We start from the raw sequence: 23,560 nt of genomic DNA on the forward strand, positions 1-23,560 counted from the left end.
CTAAACCAAGGTCTTCCACTAAAGAAGGTGAGTTTTACGAGGAAATAGTGAAGAAATGAAGGGAACCCGGTGCCAAGGGAGCCCATCGGAAAGAGCCCGAGGATATTGTCCGCAGCCTGCGTGCTGCCAGGTGGCCTGAGACTGCACAGCTGTGGTGTGAAGGTGCAAGCCGAGAAGTGTCCAGCAGGATAAAAACATACACGGAGCCTTCCTGCTGCTTTCTGCAGGAAGCTTGGCAAAACGCACTGCAAAATGGTTATCCAGAATCCCGCCTGGAACCACCAAACGCGTTGTTGTATCACAGCAGAAAATTTCAAGGTGGGATGAAAATATGGTATGTAACGTGATAGTGCTGATGGAATGAGGAACACACAAAGCAGTTCTGCCTGCACGAGCAGTGAAAATCTCTAACAAAGCAGCTCTCTCATTTTCAACCAGTTAGAAAAGCAGCAGAGTTGGGCACAGCTTCTACATTCAAGCAAAAATTTGCCACGTCAGTGTAGTAGCTGATTAGGAAGTTACCAGGCCCCCAAAGACATGAACCGTACCCTCCAGGAGCTGGTTAAAACAAGGATGGGTTTATGAAATTCGGCTGTGGGGGGCCGTGTGGGACTACAGCCCCCGGCATGCAATGCGGCCGGACTACAGCGCCCGGCATGCACCGCGGCCGCACCGCAGCGCCCAGCGTGTCCCGCGCCTGTAAGATGGCGGCGCCCAGGGGCGGCTCGGGCCCGGGCAGCGACAGCGGCTCGGACTCGGACAGCGGCGGTGAAGCGGCCGCGCGGTTCCGGGAGGCCGCCTGGGACTGCACCGCGCAGGCGGAGCCGCGCGGCGGTGAGGGCGGCAGACAGGCTGGGCTCTCCTTCCCCTCTGTTCCCCGCCCCGCCCCGCCGCTCCGGTCCGGCCCCCTCGGCAGCTCCTCCTGGCCCGCGGGGATTCCTCTCGGCCGCGGTGCCGGTGTCAGGGCTGAAGGCGGCTCTGCCCGGCCCTCCCCAGGCCGTGTCCGGCGTCCAGGCGGGCCCACAGCCCCTTCCCGGCAGTCCTGGCCGAGGGAAGTTTCCCTTTCCCCTCATAACTGTTCTCCCCCAAAGTGGGCCGGGGCTGTCTTTCTGGCATTATTCTTTATGCGCTAACATGTGCCTGACGGGGGTTAAAGGGATCCTGGCCGCAGGTCTCTAAATGTGCCTTTGCTACTCTCTTTTCAGGGGGCTTTAGAAAGGATCGGTTGCTGCCTAAAGATCAGCCAAGCCTGAGGTATTTTTGCTTCTGGATTCAGACTTAATGTTTCCCTGAAGAAAAAATTAATGTTTATTAATTCATGCTGCTTTTACTTTGTACCTTGTGATACTTCATACTGAAAGGGCCAGTTCTGTTTGGGTAATTAGTCTAACCATAATCTGAAATTATGCTTAAAGCTGAACAGACTAATACATTTTTAAGGGTTTGGGTGAGAGGGCCAGATGTTAGTGGCCTCGAGTTAATCCTTGTTCTTATTTCAAACGGGCGTGAGGCAATGGGCCGCCAGGAGGGTGACAATGAGCTCCAGACCACGCCAGAGTTCAGAGCACACGTTGCAAAGAAACTGGGAACCATGCTGGACAGGTACTGCTGTGCAAGGCTGGGAACGTTCGTTCTGTGGGTCACTGACACTGATGTGTTTGTGTGCTAAACCTGGGAAATTCAACATCTTGTCTCCTTCATCCCTGTATCAAGCACGAGCTTCCAGTATTCTGTGACCTAACCTCGCTGAGGTGCTGTGCCCATCTGGTCAGAACTCTCTGTGCAGCACTGCCTGTCTCCATTTGCCTCTGTGGTGAACGTCTTGTGGGGAGAAAAGAGAATCTGGGTGCCTTAGCACTTCCATCGTGTAAAGGCTGGCAGGAGAATCTTTGATTCGTTCTTACAGCCTGTAGCAGTACCTGATTCGGGGTTGTGCTGGCAGAATGCCTGGGACTGGGCTGCCACTCTCTATTGTGGAAGCGTGGCCCTGGAGAACTGGAATTCCTGCTGTTCAGAGCTGGCTTTACAAATGCTGGTTTTAAACCATTCTTGTGGCTTGCATTGCTGAGGAGAGAAGGCCTGGTCTGCTCTGGAAACAGGGAGCTGGGGCAGCCTCACTAACAAAAAAGGATCCATGCAACATCTCCCTCTAGTCTTGTTTCCCAGAAATACCCACGTTTAGCTCAGTTTGCACAAGCCTGTCTGAGATCTGACTGGGGTTTTCTGTTTAGTTTCATCACTGTCTTGAAGGACTCATCAGGACCATCCCAGGCTTTGGTGGCACAGTCTGACTCTGAGGATGATGGTGAGTTCCAGTCTCAGCCATGGTGGCTGTTCTGTGACTCTGACTGCTGCCTGGTGGGCTGGATCCTGTCCACCACCAGCTGTACATCCAGCTGACTAGTAAACATTTGCACCAGAAGGATTTCTGTTGGTGTCTGGGGGCTGCTCCTTTGCAGCTCTGACCTCTGTGCCCCAGCTCCTCCCACACAGTCCCAAATAATTGCTGTGAGCACTGTGGCAATACAGGAACAGCACTGAGGCTTCCAGGGAAACAGCAGTTGGCTGCTTCCACCTCTGTTTTATTTTCTGCCTAAAACCCCCCTTTCCATCCTTCAGGTTTTCGCCTCTTCTCCTCCTCTGTCCCTGGAGACTGTGGGAAACCAGAGCCCTGCCCTGCAAGGAGGAGGAGGCCAGTTAGCTCCAGGTGAGGTGCTGCCAGCTGCTCTGCTCCTCAGGTACTGTTACATCCCACGTTTCAGAGGCAGCTGGCACTCCCACAAGGGAATAGGAAACTGAAGAGCTTGAGAAGAGTGTATTTATGGCTCTAATATTTGTCTAGACCAGAATATTGTTTCTTTTTTAGTGCTGGGGAACTAGAAATGTTTGTGGGAAATTTTCTTTCCCCTCCTAGAGTGTGTGAAGAACACGTTGGCCTTCAGACTGGTCAAATGCAAACTGTAGGTGTGGGGGTCCCAGAGCCACTGAGTGTTTATTGTGTGTTCTCATCTCAGATCACTCTGCTGTCCAAGTTTTGGGTGAATTCAAGGCAAAAGTACAACACAAGTTCCTTCCCTCTTGTTACCTTTGCAGTGACACAGACAGTGACCAAGAGTGGCAGAGGTTCCAGGAGGCTGCTGTGTCAGCTGCAGATATTCTGAAGCAAAGTGCTTTTCCTGCATTGTCCCAGGGTTCCAGCCAGGAGCAGAGTCAGGCTAATGTAGAGCCCAAGCAGAAAAAAAAGAAGAAGAAGAAAATTAGGAAAGAGAACAATATTCAAGAGCAAATAATAGACCCGGCAGAGTGTGCCCAGATCTGCAAAGATTTGCCTCGGTTGGTGTCTGCAAATGGCCAGCAGGAGAGACAGAACAGCAATCACAGAGAGAACGCTGTGCTGCCAGGAGCTGTGAAGAAGAAAAAGAAGAAGAAAAAAGAATGATGATTTTGCTCTGCAAACAGCAGGTGGTTGTGATGGGTGAAGGAAACTGAAAGAAAAACCTAACAACAAGACTTGCTGCAGATGAGGGAAAATTAATTGGCAGAGCTTCTGTTCTAAAAGCTCAGTGGCCTGAGAGACTAATTAAGTGACTTCCTGTGCTGCTGGCGTCCCTGAGGAAGGGAACATTGTTCTCCTCACACAGCAGTTGTCTGTGCTGCTGCTTAGGCAGGCCCAATCTAAAAGGATTAAATACCGTGCCAGACTTGCATGGCAGAGGGATGTGATCATAGCTGCATTCCTCCTGCTCTGTTCCTTCACATCGTGAAACCTTTCTGGAGAAAGTATGTGATGAATTCAATTTGGTTTACATGGCAACAGGTGATGAACTGCTTTTTCTCTTTGCAGACTACTAAGAACAGCTCCAGCCCTTGGGAGACTCATTTATCAAAAGCATCCTGTCAGAAATCAGGGCCCCTTACTTTTTCTCTGCAATCATCATAACAATCTGTTGGTGAAACCTGCTGTGTTGCTAATCCCTCTGCAATCTGCACCTCTCCAGGGCCCCTGCACATAAACAGTGTGTGGTGAGCTGATTTCAGGCTTGATGTAAATGCTGTTCCAGTTGTGTCCACTGAATTTTTTTTTTTTCGTGTATAGGGGTTTTTTATGGCATCTGTTGTTATTAAATTTTACTACACTCTTGGACCTACTTAATTTGATAGGTTTTGTACAACAGTGGTTTTCTTGCTGTATTCTGATCTCCCCAGCAGAGATTGAGGTGGCTCAGGGTGGCTCTTTAGCTGCTGGGTGAGCAATGCTATGAAATTGCTACAGGAAGGACTTAAGCCTAGTTTAAAAACCACCTTTCAGTCCTTCTTTGGGGTGGTTAATGACTTCTGTCTGAAATTTTGTGAGGTTTGGTAGTTTTCAGTGTGACTCTTTGTCTGCTTATTCTTCACTTCCAGTCTTTCAGGAAATTAACTGTTGCTGATAAATACTTCTGTTTTTAAGATTCCTGGGTTTCAGTAAATCTAATTTACTGGCCCACTTCAGAAGATCAGAAAGCCAGATTTGAGAAACCAAAAGAGTGAAGTGTAACTCTTTGAGCATGGGAAACTGTTGTAAGATTCTTGCTGGTTTTTAGTCAAGAAAACACAGCTGACATCCAAAAATAGAAAAGCTAAGTAGAAACTTGGCTTGTAATCTAACAGAATGTGCCAGCAGAAGTTACTTGTCTTATGTGCAGTTAAAACTTCAGTGTACTGAATTTTCAACCTGGCCTCTCAAATGCATGGTGGCCTAAACATTTCCTTTTGCTTTGTTTTGGGTTTATTTTTATGCTAACTGGAAATTAGATATATTTGCAACTGATGCACATGGGAAATTAGGAAACAATTCTAGGATAAAATTCCTCAGGGAACCTAGTTACTGAAATTGTTGATGGTATCTAGAGGAAGCTCTTATCAATGAAACTTTTCACAGACATCTGCAATTTTGACATTCCCAGATATGATAACTGAAGAGTTCACTGTTGGGCTTTTTCAATTCTCCCTTCCAGTCTCAAGGTTTTTTCATCCATTTCACAGTTGAAAGAGTAGCTCAGTTTCAGTCCCAGACAAAAACCTGTTAGCTGGGGCTGTTTTCACATCTGGCTAATGACCTATCAGTGATGTGGATGTTGAGAGTAAATAGACAGGAATGATTAGACGAGGAATGACAAAACCAGATCCTTGGGACTCAAACCCTTCACTTAGTGCAAGCAAGACTCTTAGACCCCAGGGTAGTTATTTGCATACCAAGAACTACAATTCAAGCCTACATGGAAGCTGAGAAGGAGCCATGTTCTGTAAAATGAATCCAGGCTGAGTGTTTGTAGAAAAAAACTGGAGGAACCTCTACTCTGTGTGGAGCATGGAAACCTCCCAGGTGCTGGGCAGTGCCAGGGACCAGTGGGGAATGCCATCCTGCAAATCATTCAGGAAGATTAGAATCCATAGGGTTAATGCAGAGAACTGGAATCTCCTTGCAGCTGTTAAACTTTAATTTCTGCATTTAAAACAAAGCAGAGCTATATCAAAAACAACCAAGCCATTTCCATTAGGATAGCATGATTTTGGAGCAGGTCGTTTTTAACTGAGAATGTTTGGTATTTCGGTAGTTAATTATGGATTTGTAGCTTGTCAATGATCCCATACTGACAGGTTAGTGCCAAGCCATTCCCAAATGTTTCTTCGTTATTCTCATTGCAAAGTCAGGAACTTCCAAGGTGCTGTTGTTTCTCCTAGTTCCTGTTGGTGCTTCCTTGCAGCAAAGGAGAGTGTTTAAAGGTGGTGTCCCTTCTTTGGCAGCTCAGCTTTGCTCTTTCCCACATGATTTAGTCTGGTGCTGGCAGGTCAGTACAGGCCCAGCTTGATGAAAGCTGAGCTGAATGAAAGTCCCATCCACGTCCTGGCACTGTTGGGATTCCTTCTTGGGCAGCCACAAAAGGATATCTGGCCATTCTGAGCTGGCTCCTGGAGTTTAGGTTTGTTGGTTTTGTGGGGGGGCAGTGGATTTTAGCAGTGCCAGCATCATCTTTCCATGTTTCCTCTCCTGAGCCTGAGCCGTTTTCCCTCCTGAAGGCAGCTGAGCAGGGGTTTGTGTGAGGCTGTGGTGGCAAACACGGCTGGAGTCGCACCTGGCAGGTTGGTTGTGGCAGTCACTCAGGAGCTGCTGGTGGTGGTTACTGGGTGGAAGATGCCATCTGTGTGGAGATGAAGGTCTCAATGACGTTGTGAGTGGATGGCAGCAGCTGGCTGTGGCTGTTGGTGGAGTCAGAGTTTTGGTAGAGCACCAGGCTGCTGGAGGACACTGCCAAAGGTACAGGCAGAGGTCAATTGCAGATTCTCATCAGTCCCCTTACTGTGCAGGTACACCCCCCATTCCCAGCGTGGCTGTGCTCTCCTGGCTTAGGGGCATAACTGCTTTTGTCTGGGTGGTTTGTGTGCTGCTAAATACCTGCCTTGGGTCCACAGCCAGCCTGAAAACATTGAGGGCAGCAATCTCCAGAGTATTCAGTTCTTAGAATTCTAGTTGATGTCCTAGTTCTCCTCTTAGAACTGGGAACACCCAATTGGAGTCATCACGAGGGAATCTTGGGCTTCTCATCCCTGAAAACTGCCCACAGGACTGGGTACTCAATGACACTGATTTTGTTGATATTTTTCAAGGTATTTTCCTTTCTAGATTCTGAAGGGGCAAATCTCCACAGTCTGGCCTTACACGGACCCTGCTCTGAATCTTTTCCTTGTATTGACTTTTCAAACCCCTCAGGACACTGGCAGAGCCAATTTAGGGAATTGTGAGCCCCAATTACCATTTTCTAACTGGATTTTGCAGTGTTGGCAAGAAAAACTAGCTAATACGTGGCCTAAGAGCCACAATAGTGGCAGCTGATCTTACCAGCAGGGCTCGAGGTGAGGCGTGGGCCCGGCTGAAGGTGCTGGATGGTTGTGTCTTGGTTCTGTAGATGAATTGTTGGTGCCTGTGACACTGGTGTGTGCATCCCAGACTCGGTGTGAGTCTCTGAGTCAGGTGTGAATGCCTAGAGAAAAGAGAGTTAATAGCGCCTGGCTTCTGCATCCCTTCGGACAGCTGGGAGAGAAGCATTGAGCAGGGGCAGTTTCTGGGGAGATGAAATCCTCCTTGATGATGCAGTGAAGAACTTGCTTTAGTGCCTCCAGTACTGCAGCTGGTACCAGCAGGGCCAGGAGATAAGAAAGATGCTTCTGCTGGGATGGAAGGGACACACCCAAAACCTCTTTGACGTGCAAGGAGCTGCCTGCGGACTGGTGCAGCTCTCAGGAGGGGGAACAAAGGCAAATCAAGGCTGTTACCTGTTTAGTTGGTGTCAGGTTGGTCAGGGCGCTGAGATTGGCTGTGTCTGTTATCACCATGGTTTGTGGTAAGAGGCCTGTGTGTGCGTATTGAGTCACTTCGGATTTGGGGCCATAGAGAGCTGTACGTGAAAGAAAACAACATCGTGTGGATGCTGGAGCTTTGGCTGAGTTGTTCTGCTCATGCAGTGGGACCTGCTGTCTGTCTCCAAAATGCTGGGAGTGGAGGGACAGGGAGATAAATGCAATAGAAAAATAACTTCATCATTAGAGTGACAATAGCAGAGGAGGGAAACAGAGTGCTGCAAGCCCAAGGACCCAGGAAATGCTCCAGAACAGTATGTTCCTTCTTGTTTATTTAAACAAGTGAGTTCACGTTCTTACCGTGAGGGTTCTGTATCTGAGCCATGGTAGCCATGAAGGGGCTCTGGTTGATGTGGCTCTGGACTTGCTGCATGAGGGGCTGCTGGTAGGATGGGTGCAGTTGCTGGGAGAACTGGACAGGCTGCAGGGTGGTGAGGCTGCTCCCCATGCTGTTGATTACAGGAACACTCTGGGGCTGGGTTGAGGCCAGGCCTGGAAAACAAGGACTGATGGCAGTGGTGTCCCACACTGCAGGAGTGTGGCTGCTCTGCCATAGGGGCATCTGAACAGCCCTTGTGGCAGCCTGGCACTGCAGGGGGACTTCAGATCCTGCTTTTCAGGTGTTCCCTTGGTTGTCTGTGATTAAGAATAGATTTCACGCCTGTGAGAGCGAAGTGGAAATGTCCAAAAACTGCGTAAACCCACCTCTGGTTTCCTATGTACATCCTTGTGTACCAGTATAGCCCCTTTTCCAGTTTAGTGATCACCAGGGAGGCTTCCTCAAAAATAAATTCAGAGCATCACCTCAGTGCCCAGTTAATTTACACTTTTTATTTTATGAAGCTATTGGCAACAGAGACAACTAGGCTGCAGCTGTCTGGCCATGTGAAATGGAGTTTCAAGTCTTTGCTGGGGCTGCCAAATTAAGGAATTTGGATCAGTGAGAGAGGTAGAGGGTTTCACACATTACTGCCCATTTCCTACAACTGTCCAGACCCTGCTCCTGTAAATCAGCAGGTCTCTCCAGCACTCCAGTCTGATTTTTTTTTTTTGTTTGCACAGAATTCAAATCCATATCATAATCTTGGGAAGCAATGGAAATTAGTTCACAGCTGTCACCGTGGAACAAAACACGGCCTCTCTCTTTCTGGGAAGAAAGTGTAAGAGAAGAGTATACATTTTATTTGCCTTTCTCTAATGAGATGCACTTTGGCAGTAGACTAGTCTTGGAATGAAAAGAAATCTCATAAAAGTCCAGAAAAGCTGTCAAAGTGAAAAATACAAAAAAATAGTAATTACTGCTGTGGATTCCAAAGGCATATGCTGCTCTTTGCAGGAAGTGAAACAGGATGTTTTGTCTTTCAAGCACTATGAACATGCTTCAATTTTCATATTTTTAAGGAAGTATTGTATTTATACTTGGAAAGATGAAGAGCAGCAAACCAAAACATTGGCATAGGAATAGACTGTAAAGGGCCCTACTCTTAACATGCGGGTTTTGTGTGTAACTCTAACGTGAATGAGGAACATCTCTCCTTAATCCCACTGGCGCGTGCCAACAGTGCTGCTGACCTTCGGTGACCGTTTCCTCAGGTTTGTATCGCTGCCAGCACAGAGGTAAGGCTCCGGGGATGGGGCAGGTATCTGTAGCAGCGGGAGGCAGCTGTTGCTGTGGGTGCTGGCCCAGGGTCACTGCTCAGGCCCTACTCACCGATCACCAGCGTGGAGGCCGCGGTGTTGGTGAAGGCGGGCGCCAGGGACGGCGTCTCGCCCGCGCCGATCGCCATCACCCCCGGCAGGGAGGCCATGATCAGGTTCTGGGTCTGCTGGCTCAGCGTGTGGGGGCTTTGCTCCAGGCTGTGCAGGGCAGTCAGGGTGCTGACAGGAGGGAGAGTTCCTCCAGAAGCTGATACCTGTGGGAAAGGAGAGCCCTGAACGTGCCGCCTGCAGCAGGCGAGTCCCAAAGCTGCGATAAACACCTTTCTTCCTGCTCTTCCCCCTTGCTAGCTGGAAAGGCTCCACATGCCCTTGTCTGCAGTTCCTGTGTGCTCGTCGATTAACTAGCACAGGTCAGCTGTTGACATACTAAGAGTAAATCCCTGCTTGTTTAGTTCTTCCACATTTAAGAAATTGCAAGAAGGAGATTAAGCCCACTGCATTCTCTATAGGGAAAGATCATCTGTTTCACAGCTGAGGGCAGAAGGTGAAGCTCAGAGAAATTAAGAGGCTCAGGTAACTTTACGTAGTAATTCTAGTAGCAGAGTTCAGCATGGAATCCAGGAGTTCCTCTTTCCTTTAGAGACTTGTAGTCATAGTATTGTGGAAGAGCAAAAAATGATCAGCATAATTTGGCTGATAGAGAAAGTTAAATGCTTTATACTTCTTTTCTCTCCCCTCAGACAAAAAGTTGTAAGGAATCTTTAGTAAGAATAAGCACAAAGAAGTTAAACAGTGGGACAAGCCACCTTGATATCAGTTTTAGAAGACAGACATAGAAGATGTCCAGGACCCCGTGAAAGACTTACATTCTTCAGCAAAAGACCAGAAAGCCAGCAAAGTGAGTGACTGATGAGATTTAAATCATGTTTATTTTTAGCAACCTCAACTTTGCCTCTGGCCAGCCTGTGCTAATGCAAACTTCTGCTGACTGTTTCTCTGAACGCAAGGGAACATGTGCAGACTGAAAATGATCACTCATGCAGTTCTGATGCTTCGTTGTTAATGATGTGGGAAAAGGTCTGGTCACATCTCAGGAGGAAATTTGCTTTCAGGATGCAATCTAGTTATCCAGTACGTGTCTGCATCAGGCTGTTTGGCTTCATTTTTGCAGATAAGACAGATGTAAGTATGGGTTTGTGTTGTGGTAATCCCACTGGTTTGATAAACCCTCTTGAGATGGGTAGAGTCCAAATAAGAGAGAAGAGATGAGAATCTCTCTGTGGAAAGGAGAGGAGAGCAGGGTTTCCAGGGTACAAGGAAATCTTGTCATACCTTGAGTGCTGTGTTTTCAGAGTAGACTGTTTTAATTGCTCATAAAAAGAAATGTCTTTGTGTTTTCATGCTCTAATACCTGCCCTCACCACAGTCTAGAGGGCACATGTATCTCAGGACTATTGATCTTACATGGGCAGTGCAAAGGGACTCTAATATAACAAATTGTTACATAACACGTTATGCAATAATATGTTACATATGACTATGGAACATAAGAAGGTGAATTTAAGAACATTCTAGCCAAAAATACCCATGAATAGTTCATACTGTGGCCACAGGCAGATAGCCTGACATCTTCCAGTCAGCAGAACTGGAGCATCCATCACTTACCAGCTTAGTGTCTGTGCTCAGCAGGTTCTGGCTGGGCTCCAGTCCAGGTGGAGAAACCTGATGCAGGATGGTTTGGGTGGTCACCATGGAGCTGTTCCCATGGTGGTTGCTGCTGGAGGACTCTGCCTCGCTGGCTGGCTGCTGGTTGTACCTCACTCCTGCATCACAACAGGAGGGAAACAGCTTGTCACAACTGAGAAACTTAGGCAGGCCCTAAATTCAGTCTCCTGTGCAGGCACTTGCCAGCAGATATTTGGGCAGACACTTAATGGTCGGTGGGGAACCAGAAGAACCGGCGCTGACACCCTGCCCTGACCCTAACTGCCCCTCAGACACTGACTGGCTGTGAGTGCTGCCGGGAGCAGGAAACCACCCCTCTGGATGTGGCTGTAAAGGGGAGTCTGGGTGAGATTGTCTCTTCCCAGAGCAAGAGCAACCCCCAGCTCTGGCCTGTGAAACTGGAAAAGCTGTGCTCTTTTGGGATGGAGAATGGCTTTTCCTCATGCCTAAAAACTCTGACAGTTTGATGGGGCTGGCATTGAAAGGGCATGGAACTGACTTCCGATAGGCAGTGATGACTCCTGGAACAGGAGGTTTGGGGATGATGCCTGCCTGCTGGGAGGCCTCACAGTAGGTGAGAAGCTTTGGCTCGGGGTTTTGTTACTGAATTTTATCTCCCCTGACATTCTAGCCGCTCTCCTCACCCAGAAACATGGTCTCTTTGTCACCTTTGCTCTTCCCTTGTGCAAATCTGCTTTTTCTGTCTGTAGATTCATTTCCTGAAGGGCTGGACTTGGGAGACAGTTTGGGTGACAGAGTTTGGGGAGGTTCACCCCTCTTTCAGATCCCCCTCTGGTTGTTTCTTACCATGAACTTTGCTGGGTGAGAGAGCAGGCGGTGGCTGGAGGGAGGAGGAGCTGTGGGGGGTTAGAGGAGGGGCAGAGGTGGGCTGGGGTCCACTGAAGGTGTCCATGGCCAGCTTGTGCCGGAAAGCCTCCTCCTTCCTGCGATTGGCAAACCAGTTGTAAACTCTGACCTCTGTCACCAGGTTTGAGCCCAGTCCCTGGGCCTGAGATGGGGAAACGCCTCTCTGAATACACTCTGCCCTGTTGGGAAAAGCACAAGAAGAGCCTTGCTGAGCTGGGCTTAGTCAGAGACACAAAGTAAGCGCACAGCCCCAAAGCAGCTGTGGGCTGGCACACTGTGTGGAAGGGTCCTGCAAGACCTGAGGCATTCCTTGTGCTCTGTAGACAAGAAATGATCAGTTGTGACATTTAATTGAAGCGTGGCTGGTGTCGGTGGTGCCACTCAGCGCTGTACCTTTGGCCTGCCTCCCAGCGGCACCAGCAAACGCCAAGAATGCAGAGGGACCCTGCTGTGCCCCTCTTCCTCAAAGACACACCCCCACCCTTTACCTGTTGCACTCTTCCACCAGTGCCTCCCTCTCTTCTTTGCTGGGGTTTTTCTGCCTCTCGTAGGCTTGGAAGAGGATCTGCTGTGAGGCAGGACCCCACTTAAAGCGGTTTCTTCTTCCCTTCTTGGTGGGCAGGTCATCTCCCATGGGCTCGTCTGTCAGTATACCCTGGCCAGCGTGTGTGAATTCTGCAAGCACAAAGGGCCAAGGGAGTTTTGTCCTTGAAAACAATAAGGAGTAAGGAGGAGCAGGGGAGAGCAGAAGCCTTTATGAAAGTGAGACAGGAGAGCAGTTGTTGCCATACTTACGCTGGGCCACCTCTCGCTGCTTCCGGACATACCAGGTGTACAGGGCTGCCCTTTTCTGGGTCTTCATGGGAGTGCCCTTGTTGAGGTGTTGGGAGAGGTGGGATTGGTTCAGACCAGTGGTGTCCACCACCTCCCGCTGAGGGATGTTGTGCTGCTGGAGGTAAGACTTCACCATCTTTGCTACTCGCCAGGGATCCTCTCTGGAAGGAACAGAAAAGGTTTCTCAGGGGAGAGAGATCAAACACCTGCTCTCAGCATACTTGGATTTCAAGGAAGTGCAGTAGTGGCTCCTGAGGGACACTTGTCAGTCATCACCATCACATCTGGTGAGGCCAGAGTGCTCATTGGCTGCAGGGGCCAAAGCTGTTCCTCAGTGTGCTGCCGTGCTCAGTTTTGACTCTGAGTGCAGGGTAAAACTGCTTGACATTGGAAATAAAGTACAAAAGATGTAGCACTGGCTTCCTTTGAACTGCTGTCTGTACACACTTAGGTCTGCCCTTAGGAGGAGACTTTGCTTACCAGGGGAGTTTCCCAATACACAGAGGCAACCTGTCTCTTCTCTTTCCCGACATAACTTTTCTTCCCTGTCCCCTTCTCATTAAAGCAGATGGAGCAGATGCATTGAGTTTTCCAAGACAGGTTGATTGTGATGCTAGACTGAACTTGACTCATGCCCTGATTCTGGTCCAGGTTGGGTTGCCTTGCAATGATTCAGTAAATGGGAACAGGCTGTCATTCTACTGTGACATGACAGCTCTGTATGCATATGTATGTGACAAATCATCCAGGATTATGTTCTTACACATCTGCTATGTGTTACTCAAACACAGTGGTTCACACCTAGATCTACTCAGCTTCTAATTGCAATGTAGAACTGCAGACAAACCACTAATTCCTCCTGCTGCTGCCCTCCTTTGGGTAACAGCTGAGGGAATAGAACCATTTGAGACCTGCTCACAAAAGCTGAGGAACAGTTTGGGATTTTATAATTAATATGTTCCTCTGGGTTTTATGATCTCCAGTTAGAATATCCATTAAGGTTCTTGAGGAAAATAGAGAAAACATGACTGAAAACATGAAAGGGAGAAAACGTGATGTGTATTGATTTCACCACAGCTGGAAGTCAGAGTAGAAATAAAGATGTGAAGCCCATCAGTCTAAATCCAAACAGTGCCAGAGAAGCTCTGCAGAAAAGCTCCTGGCTCACTTTGAACAAGAGCATCCTTCTGTGCCTTCTGTGTGAAATGTCTGGAGGAAATGGCTTGCAGTGCTGTAGGAAGGCACTGGTGTCGTATTCAACACCAGCATCAAAGGAGCAGTGGGGAGGAAAAAAGGTCCCTGGGATGGTGCAGAAAGTGTCACAAGAGCACACATGTCTGAGCAGCAGGTAACAACTGTGCTGTTCATGGCTTTGTTGACTCAGGAGGTTGCCGGAGGCTGCACAGTGATAAGGAGGACAAAGTCCACACCTGTTCTCTCAGTACAAACACCCTTATCTCTGTTCCCTGCAGCCCCTCTCCCAGGGGCTCTGTAGTCCAAGGAGCAAGCTCCACAGCAGTTAAAGTGTGACACAAATGGTGTCAGTTACAGCTTTTTGAAGAACCTGCTTAAAATAGAACATTTGTTTCTCTCTTACATTGGAGCACTTGCCATAGAGCCTTTTTATTTTTAACATCTTCCCTTAACTATCTTTCAAAAGCCTCAGATTGAGCTGAATTTAAGAAAACTTTTCTTTCCTTGTGTTTGGGGTTTTTTTTTGTTGGGTTTTTGTTTTCCTCCTGCTGCCTAAACCAGTCTCCTGCCTTTGTACTTGTGATAGTCTGGCCAGCACCTGCACCCTGCATTCATTGTCCAAGTCCCTGTAGAGAGGAGAAGACTCTGACTGGGCCTCTTCAATTTGAGGTCTGGCTCAGATAGGAAGAGGAAAGACTGTGTTGCCACTGATGGAAGCCTCTGTTCTGTGTTAGTTCCTTTCTGCACCCAGTCGAGTCAGTTTTGTCTCCCCTGTTGAGATCCTCACTTTGTGGCAGGAATAAACCAGTAAATTCTGTGAGTCTCTTCTCACAGTGGTTAAAGACTTGTGGGTTTTGTCTTCTTTTGGCACAGCAGGGAGCTTTGTGATGCAAAATAGCGCAGGGGATCTTAGCACAGTGTGATTTCCTAGGACAGCTGTATGAAATCCTGGCTACTCTGTACATTGTCAGAGGCCAGTCTGCAAAACCAATGGAGCAGGTCCTGTAGGCCCAAGTCCAAGTGATGACAGTCTGGCCAGCTGAACCCTTGCTCAAATACACAGTTCCACCTGCAGAGCCTCTATCACAGGCTAAGACATCAGAAGTAGAAACATTTTCTCTTTGACTGGCTTTAAGACTATCGTTGACTGTCAGAGGGGAGGATTTAACTCTAAACTGAGTTCTCCTGCTTGTCAAATCTCAGTTGTTTCAGTGAGTCAGAACTGAACAAATGGATCTGCCTTGCTCAAGCTCTCTTTCCCTATCTCCAAGACTGTTTCCTGCCTTTTAGTTTTCCTTTCTCCTCAGATACAAACTGTCTCCCCAAGGTCTTGTTCTCCAGGGTCTAAACTGTCTCCTAGTTGCTCTCACACAGGTAGCTTTTACTTCCTTCTTCTGAAGTCTTGTTCTCCTGCTCTCATTTGCTTATTGCCATGTGAGCATAGCCCTTCTCCATTGCTCATCCCCATCACAGGGGCCAGGGTCCTCTCTCCATGTCAGCTTCTCATTTTCTTGGTTCTGAGGTCACTTTTTAAGGGCGTTTTCACCTCCCTTTTGTTACCTGAACAATAAGTAACCCAGGTAGTTAGTTATAAACTCAAAGGGAACAAGAGGCTGGTTGATAATTTATAGCAACATCTCAAATTTAAATGGAAAGTAAATATCAAGTTGTTAGCATTAAAGAAAACCCATTCCAGAGAGCTGGAGATGTAACATTCAGGGGACCTTCTCCCTCCTTCACTCTTCCTGACTTTTTACTTTTCCTTTGTTATTTTCTTTCTTCTCCTCTTCCTCATTCTCTTTCTCTCTCTCTCTCCTTCTTTCCTGTTCTGATTCTCAGGAGGGAGAAGCCTTCATTTCCCTGAGGTGGGTTCCGAATTGCTGCTTTGGACCAGACCCTGTTCCAGCAGAGGTTCAGAGCTGGGAAGTGCTCAGGACCATCCCCCGGCCCTTTCCTCTGGAGCTGCTCCACAAGCCAGTGCACAGCCTGGGCACAGGGAAGGTAAGACCATCCATCCTGGCACTGTTCCTTTCTGTTGAACTTGGCCTGGTTTGCCTCATCTTGGTTTATATGTGGAGATGAAAGGGGTGTGGCAGCTTCATCTCCAGATTCCCCAGCTAGAGCTGTTCTAAGCAGGGGGAAAGACTGGACCTTTGTCATGATATATCTTTGTTTTCCTTTTTCCTTCTGGAAAACACACTTTCATCCCTGCCTCCAGGGGAAATCTGTTGCTTATCTCAATTTCTCTCTTTCCTAATGGAATTTCACCCCTTGCCCTACAGGTGGATTGCTGCTATGCCTCTCTCCATTTGCTTTACCTGCAGTAGTATGGTCCCTTCCCCCAAGGTAGCTTCCTTCTTGCTTTATATTCTGGGAATATCTGGGAGTTTCTCCACACAGCTCTACCTCCCTACTGAGTCATTTATTTCTTATCATAGATGCAATTTGTTTTCTGTGTGGATTGATATGGAAAGAATGTTTTTATTCAAACTGCAAATCTATGGGAGATGAGTGAGACCTGTGAAAGGACAAAATGAAATTATGTTAATTCGCCACTAGAGAAACCTTTATCTGAACTGCTTTTAGCTTGTTTTCTCTGCAGGGACAAAATCTAATCAACACCCAAGGGTGTACCCAGTCCTGTGGGTGTATCATCCCTGTTCTACTCAGCTTTGACCTGAGGTTTTTGAACTGGTTTCAGCTTCAGTGCTCCTGTAAAGACATAGTTGGTCTCTTGGTGCTGTCAATTTTTTCTTTTTCCTTATTCTGCTTTATAAGCAATGGCTGCAGTTACCACAAAGACTTTCCTGTATCAGCAATAGCTGCCCACAAGTCTATCTCTCTGTTAAAATTTGGTCTGCAGACCAGGGATTGTTAATAATGCCCAAAGAGGCTTCTGTCTAAAGGGAGAATTGCCTCTATCTGGTTTCTGCATTTGAAACCCTTTCGTAGATGCTGAAATAGTTTTGCAAGCATCAACGTTTTGCTGGGAATCCCTGGGCATGGAGATTCTTGCCCACCTTTCTTTCATCTATTGCTGGAAGTCATTTCTGCCATAGACTTTTCTGCCCTGCTCTACAATACTTATAATACTGTCTGAAGGACATTACTTTTAGGCATCTATTAATGGAAAGGTTTGATCTTGAAACAAAAAAAGTTTATTAGCAGATAACAACTTCTTAAGATATTATCAGCCCCTGATACTGGTTCAGATTCTTTGAATAGATTTTTAGACACACTGTCGATTTGATGAGAAATTTGAAACGTGTCAGTGCAGGCTTCCTACCATTTTCATTTTAACTTGATTAATTTCAATCTATTATAGACTTCCATAAGTGTACTTGTAATTTTTTTTCTGAAACTGAGGCTTCTGGGGTCTTCATAATGTCCTCAACAGCAGAAGTGAATTGCTCTATCCTGTGATGGGGAGACTGATGACTCTGATCTCTGATGTTTCAGAGTAAAGCCTTGGTAGTGGCTTTACTAAGAGCTAGTGTGAGGCTTAGGAGATCCCTGTCCTTGCCCAGTCTCCTCTGTGCTGCCTCAGAGGTTTAGGTAGGTCCTAGAATTTGTCTGTGCCTCAGTTTCCATTTGTGAAATGGAAATGCTGCTCAGCAGACCCTCTGTTCATCAGAAAGTGTTAATGTCACAGGTTTGCAAGAGAGGTAAGACTTGTGGCGAGGCTGGTAAGCACAGGGAAGACTGGCAGCAAGATCCTAGAAGGGCAGGGAGGATCAGAAACCAGGAATGGTGCTTAAGTGAGGGTGACAGGAAGGAATTCCCTCCACCCGTGTGTCTGTTCTTAGATCACAGCGGATGTCACTTCAGTCCTGCTTCACCCAGTCATTAGAGAAAAAGGGACAGAGCCAGGGGGATCCTCCTCAACTTCCATGGCTTTCTTTCTGGAGAGATACTTGATAAACCATCAAAAGTTAATGATCAAAAAGCTTATCAGGGTCTTTTCATCTATAAATTTATAAGACAAAAGAGAAATAATAAAGCCATTGGATAATTAGTAACTAGCCAGGGCCCGCCCGGTGCCACTGGGCTCAAACTGCCCCAAGACCTGTACGCAGACTCAGGAAGATGAGAAGGAGACAAGGATGAGGGGAAGAAAGAGTGGGAGGCAGAGGGAGAAACAGCCAAGGAGACAACAAAATGGGAGGAACGGCAGCAGAAACAATAGTGAGAAGGGAAATAGGTAAAAAGAATCTGAGAGATGTAAAGGAGGTAGAGAAAACTTAAAGATGTAGAAGAGCTGCAAGTTGGGAAGAAATGAGACAGACTGGGCCAGGAAGAAGACTGAATTAATGGGGATGTTTTTCCCACCCAGGTAAGAGATGATCCAGTGAATTTTCCTCTCTTAGGTTCTGCAGAATCATCAACTCCCAGTCTGCCAGGGAACTTTCTTTTAAGTATTTACAATGAATGCTAACTCTCGTCATGCTCTTTTCTGAGCTCTGGCCTTTTGTGCTGGGATTTGATGTTTGCTTCTGCTGCTATATTTTCTGTTGATTTCTTTTGCATGTGAAGGAGAGTGATCAGGGAGCCTGAGAAATTCTCTAGCTGGATTTTTAGTGAAGATTTTAGGTGCAGGATGTTGCAGCCCCTCTGTCTTCTATCAGCTTGTCATTTCAAAATAACCCCAAAACAGGCAAGAACCTGTTGTGGTAGATGGTAGGATGGGCCTGATCCTTGCTTGGACAAACCTCTTGGGTCTCTCCTGGGGATTGTACCCCAGTAAGAATCCCAAATGGGAAACTGAGGGAATGTTTCTCTGAGTCTGTTGTGAGGCTTATTGGTTCAGGGAACTTCACCTGTCTTTTGATCTCAAAAATCCTTATATGCAAAGGCAAATCTGTGTGGCAGCAAACCCTGTAATTGTTGCTGCATATGTACTTTGTAACTGTGACAGGCAGTGGATGGTAGAAGCACAGTGTTTTGTCCGGTTTTTAACCTCTGCATGTATTTGGTGTATGCTTTTTACAAGGAAAATCCCCACTGAAGTGAGGGAACTTCGCACTCAGAAGAACGACAATGACAAGGTCTCTTGATTTGGCTTTGGCCAATAATCTATAGCAAACCCCAGTGAAATTAACAGTATCATTCTCCTTAAATACAGCAGGGAAATGTTACAACTTCACTGTGTCGTTCATACAAATAGAGTACCACCTCAGTGACCAGGTTTTTTTTCTTTCCTGATGACTGAAATTGTGAATTGTATTAAAAATTTTAATCCTAAACCTTAACATTCAGTCAGAGAGATGAGAGTTAGACAGGCCTTGGACTATCCTGAAACCTGATGCTATAAGCATGTCAAATACGTAATCAGGCTCCATAGCTTCCTTAACACATTTCAGGCGAAATAAAAGGAAAATCTGAGCATTTATAAAGCATTTGGGGGTATTTGGGGGGCTGCTAGTCCTGGCATGGATGAAGATTGTCTCTGTGCAGCTAGATCAATTGTGAATACTAGGGACACTGAGGAGAAGGGGAAAGGAAAAGAGTTAGAGGGAGAGTACAAGAAAGCAGCGAAAGAGGAGCGGTAAATCTGTCCTTACTGTAATAGTCTTTCCACCACAGCCTTCTGGTGAGCAGCCTCCTCAGGGCTCAAGTTTTCCAGCTCCTTCATTATTGGAGGGGTAAATTCCTCTCCGTCATCGGAGGTTTCATCTTCTGACGGCCTGGAGTCGCCCATGCCGTTGGGGAGGTGGGGGATGTCGGGGCAGGGCTCCCCTTTCTCGGTCTGGAGGGCATTGATGGCGCGCTGGCTTTCGCTCTGCAGCCCGTAGGGCTCCGCTTCGCTCAGTGCCTTGATCAAGGTCTCCTTGGTCAGCCCCGACTCCAGCAGCGCTTCCAGCAGCTCCACTTGGAGATGAGTCAGCTTCGAGACCATGGTCTTCAGCCTGGTGTCTCTTGGTTTTGGAATTTCAGGTTATCCTGCTTCCAGCTTCCCCTACACCATGTTCCTGAGGTAACACGCCCGACTGTCAGGAGAGTGGGCACAGCACGGCCTCCCGCCTTTACGCCCCCCCCAAAAAAACAAAATACAAAATTGAGCCACTTCAGACCCCCCACGACTGTCCTGAGCCAGTGCTGATAAAGGGACCCTTGGCTATCTGTTTACATTGGAGCAAATGTAAATTCTCCAAGGTTCATATTTATCTGTGTGCTTTAGCAAGTTACTGAACTTTGGACTTCAGCACCGCCGCAGCAGTTCACAAAGTGCAGAGGGAGAGAAAGCAGGGGGAGGGGGAAAGGGAGGGAAGCGGGAGAGAGAAGGAGAAGAAAATGAAGGGATAGAAAATCTGCGGCATGGAAAAGTGAGTACGGGAAGAAAACTAGAAACTAGGAGGATGGGGATGGAGAAGCATGGCTTACTTATGGCCCCATTAGTTTTGGAGAAGGAAGGAGGTGGAGTGGCCAAAAGGAAGAGCTTTGCTTGGCTGCCCATGCTTCAGGACGAGGCGCTGCCAGTGGAATATCTCAGAACCTGCTCGGAGCTCTGGCAGTGGTGAAGTACAGCCAGTGTCAAGCACTGCCAAAGGCTTTGGGCTGAGAGAAAGCCACACTGGCAGCTGCACTGGCCTTTGTGCGGCCCCAGCAAAGGGGGAGGCGACCACGGGCTTTACGTGAACATTCCCGAGCCTTGCAGGGTGTTCTGAAGCTCCAGCTGATTTCTGTGACAGAGCATCAAGACTTACGTGGCTTTCTCAGTTCTGGCTTTGGCTTGCTGGGTATCTCGATGTGCAAATACTAGTAGTACCTCCATTTTACCTTGCCATGTTTATTGCTCCTATGAGCACGAGCAGTGTTCCCACATAATTTGGGGGATTGCAGGGCTTTCCCTTCTGAGCTTGTGATTCATGCTCTGGTCAGGCTTGTGGTTCCCCTTTATTATCTGCTTCCATCCCCTCTTGATACCAGCCCTGCTCTGAGGTTCTGCTCCCACCTCTTGTGTGATTTCCTAAAACACGATCCCTGGCTTGGCTGGAATCACTTAAAACAGTTCTCCAGGAATCTTTATGACTAAATTTTCTTTTCTGCTCTGAAATGATATGAATGAATCTATCTCCTTTGAGTGGCTAAATGAGGGAGTAACTTGATATGCACGTGTGGACTCGATGCAGGAGTGTCTCATGCGAGTCATTCCTTGGAGGATGTAAAGTTGTTGCCCCAATGGAGGCTTGCCGGGGCAGCTGCCTGTGTCCATACACTCCCATCAAGCCTGAGCTAAACAGAGCCTGGTAGGGCTGTCCCCAGACTGGGCAGTGTCCCAAGACAATGCTGCAGAGGACCTTGTTCCCTGTTGTCCCTCGTGGGCACCGCTGGCCAAGCTCTCCAGGCTCCCGAGTCAGCAGCTGCAGGACAGAGTTCCTGCAGAGGGACCCTCCTCCCTGCGGGCGCCGGGCGGGACTGTGTTAACTCTTGCCTTTTTATTTCAGATCTGCTCTGCGCCCAGAGCACCGCGCCCCCTCCCTGCAGGGCGTTAACAAAGCTCTAATGGATACGGACGACTGTGTGTGGCTAAAACGGAGTAAGAATTCTGAGTGCATGCAATAAACATTTATTGTAAGAAATTGTCATGTGAACATTAATGTAAAAAGACAACTTCAGCTTCTAAAGGTTTTTTTTTTGGTCATACTCTTAATAAAGAGTTGTGCTGGTTTTGCAGCCATCACAGGAGTATTTAAAGAATGGTGAGCATTTTTTGGCATTGAACTGACAGTGTGTTGATACAATTTGCATGCATTTTATTTGTTATTACAGTTCTCCATTATTCCCGCCCCTCAGGTAGACATGACAACATTACTGGCTGATAACCAGTAATTTTCAATTGTAATTACAGTATCCAACCATGACATACAGTTTCTGCATGATATGTCCTTATAATTCAAGGATTTTGCAAACAGACACAACAGATTGTGGAGCTCTTGCAGTATGTGACAGGGGAGAGGCTGTCATTCTGTGTTACTTTATTTCTGCCTCTCTTCGGCATGGTGATCTCCTTTACATAAACCAAGGTGGAAAATATTACCACTGTTCTTGTTAAAAAGATTGTCCATATTCTATTGGTACATAAACCTACTGAATGTTGGAGGGGCAAAGGGGACACAGATCATTGAGTTTAAACAAAGAACAGCAATATTTGTCAATGGAAGCTGTAAAGAGAAGAAAGCATAGCAACAAATTATGTCTAAATTATGTGGTTTCGAGGATTCCTTATGCACCCAGAAGTCCTGATGCTGCTGCTTCTGCTTGCCTTGAAGACCTTCAGCTGTAGAAGCTTTTTTTTTAAACCAGTGAACTTTGAAGTCTATAAAACCAGAAATGCACATCTGTTTGTATGATAGGACCTCCCTGAATGCTACAACTGGATGCCATGTGGAGAATGGTTAGCTGAACAAGGAAACATTTCAGATGCTGAGGAGGAGGTAAATGTTCTCTATCACTTCATCCTGAAGGGCTTTTTCCCTTGGTCTATAAGAATTGTCCATTTTAAACTATAGGAGCCTGGACAATTAGGTCAAAACCAAATAAACTTACCCACTTTCATCTTGCCATTCATTGCAACCTGCCAGGCTGTGCCAGTGAATGGCTCAGCCCCACTGAGTATTTCAGATTGCTCAGTGCAGGAAAACCAGTGAGCTTTTCAGTGTTCCTTAAGTGTTAAAAATAGCTAGTGGTCAGACTGAAAGGGATTCCTGTTGTGAATTAGCCAGCATCCCTATTTCATCGCCTGGCACTAAGGACTGCAATATCGTATTTCTCAGATTATTACAAGTGCAGTGTGAGGTGATGAGAGAATAGCAGAGGACAAGGGTGGAAGCTAGATTCTAGTTCCATTGAAGGGAGAGCTCAGTTGCAGAGTGCCATAATCAGACAATGTTCTCCTGTAGCTGAATTGTACTCAGGGATTGTGCCTTGAGGATGAATATTTGAAATAAGGGGACTTGGGTTTCCTATACCCACTCTTATCTATTACCAGTGCTTACTATATGTTGATTTCCTTAATTGTAACCATTTCCCAGGCCACGACTTGATTCTCAAGTCACTCTGATTAATATGATCTTGGTCATTGTAACAGGGGAAACTTAAAGTTTGAAGACACCAAGAGACACCTGCTTGTTTTTCTCATGTTTGCAATACTTGGTTTTGTATTAACTTCTCCAAAGTAATCTCTTCTTCCCTGCATCTAATAAAGTGAGTGAATTACTTAACACTGAAGACACTACATGAAAGTATGAATGGGTACACAATAGGAACATTATTCTTATTTTACATCTACTAGTCTATATTCTGCCTTTTGCACTAGGGCAAACCCACAGTAAGGGACAGCAGAGTCCCGTGAACAGCAGGACTGTGGAAGGCAGAAGAGACTCCCAAAGCCTGACTCCTTTATCAATACCATTTTTACCTCTGATGTTTTCATTTACTGAATGATGTCTATTATGAAGTGTACATGATGAAAAATACAGTAATTTGCTGGTACAAAGCCAGTGTAATGTGGCTTCAAGGAGCATACAGAAAAGGAAAACTCCCCCCCAGGATATTTATGATAAAAGTGCTAAAAGACAGAGCCCAGAGTGTTCCCTGACTAGGGCGGTAAAATTGCCATTGGCAAATGAATCACGGAGAAATGGTTCTTTTAATAATTCTTTACCATGTTACTGTTCTCCCTGCTGCGTCTGCTAAATGCTTTCTTTACTGGCCTGAATGGCATTAACATAATCCCCTCCTTGAAATGTGAGAGCTCTTATGGTAATGTTCACCCTCACTTCTGTTATTGGGGGGAAAGAAGCTATATGAGTACCAAAACTGATTATTATTTGTGCGTTGGGAGCTTAGTCCCAAAAGGCACACAGGAGTGTGAAAAATCTGG

At 47.0% G+C, this 23,560-nt stretch overlaps 2 protein-coding genes across 4 annotated transcripts; one reads left to right on the forward strand and one right to left on the reverse strand.

Annotated features, from left to right (window-relative positions):
* The first annotated feature begins 366 nt into the window (after window positions 1–366).
* CUNH12orf43 (chromosome unknown C12orf43 homolog) lies at window positions 367–21,351 on the forward strand. 3 transcript variants are annotated; one of them, XM_066199458.1, is made up of 10 exons: window positions 367–834; window positions 1,206–1,253; window positions 1,503–1,602; window positions 2,232–2,305; window positions 2,620–2,707; window positions 3,094–8,347; window positions 8,461–8,991; window positions 9,798–9,955; window positions 15,517–15,678; window positions 21,123–21,351. In XM_066199458.1, exons 1-6 carry the CDS (start codon window positions 582–584, stop codon window positions 3,437–3,439), a joined length of 909 nt encoding a protein of 302 aa, XP_066055555.1. In that variant the 5' UTR covers window positions 367–581; the 3' UTR covers window positions 3,440–8,347; window positions 8,461–8,991; window positions 9,798–9,955; window positions 15,517–15,678; window positions 21,123–21,351. The 3 variants fall into 3 exon arrangements, with proteins under 3 accessions (XP_066055555.1, XP_066055554.1, XP_066055556.1); XM_066199457.1 differs by having other exon boundaries at window positions 3,094–8,991; XM_066199459.1 differs by lacking the exon at window positions 2,232–2,305 and having other exon boundaries at window positions 642–834; window positions 1,206–1,254; window positions 1,511–1,602; window positions 3,094–8,991.
* HNF1A (HNF1 homeobox A) lies at window positions 6,162–19,869 on the reverse strand. The gene is made up of 10 exons (XM_066199456.1): window positions 19,239–19,869; window positions 12,445–12,644; window positions 12,138–12,324; window positions 11,590–11,828; window positions 10,723–10,880; window positions 9,110–9,311; window positions 7,699–7,890; window positions 7,315–7,436; window positions 6,881–7,022; window positions 6,162–6,289 (listed from the first exon to the last, which is right to left on the reverse strand). Exons 1-10 carry the CDS (start codon window positions 19,571–19,573, stop codon window positions 6,162–6,164), a joined length of 1,905 nt encoding a protein of 634 aa, XP_066055553.1. The 5' UTR covers window positions 19,574–19,869.
* Window positions 21,352–23,560: the final 2,209 nt, after the last annotated feature.

Source organism: Chamaea fasciata, unplaced genomic scaffold (assembly GCF_029207755.1).
Source record: "Chamaea fasciata isolate MVZ Bird 193981 ecotype frontalis unplaced genomic scaffold, bChaFas1.0.hap1 SCAF_18, whole genome shotgun sequence".
Taxonomy (NCBI): domain Eukaryota; kingdom Metazoa; phylum Chordata; class Aves; order Passeriformes; family Sylviidae; genus Chamaea; species Chamaea fasciata.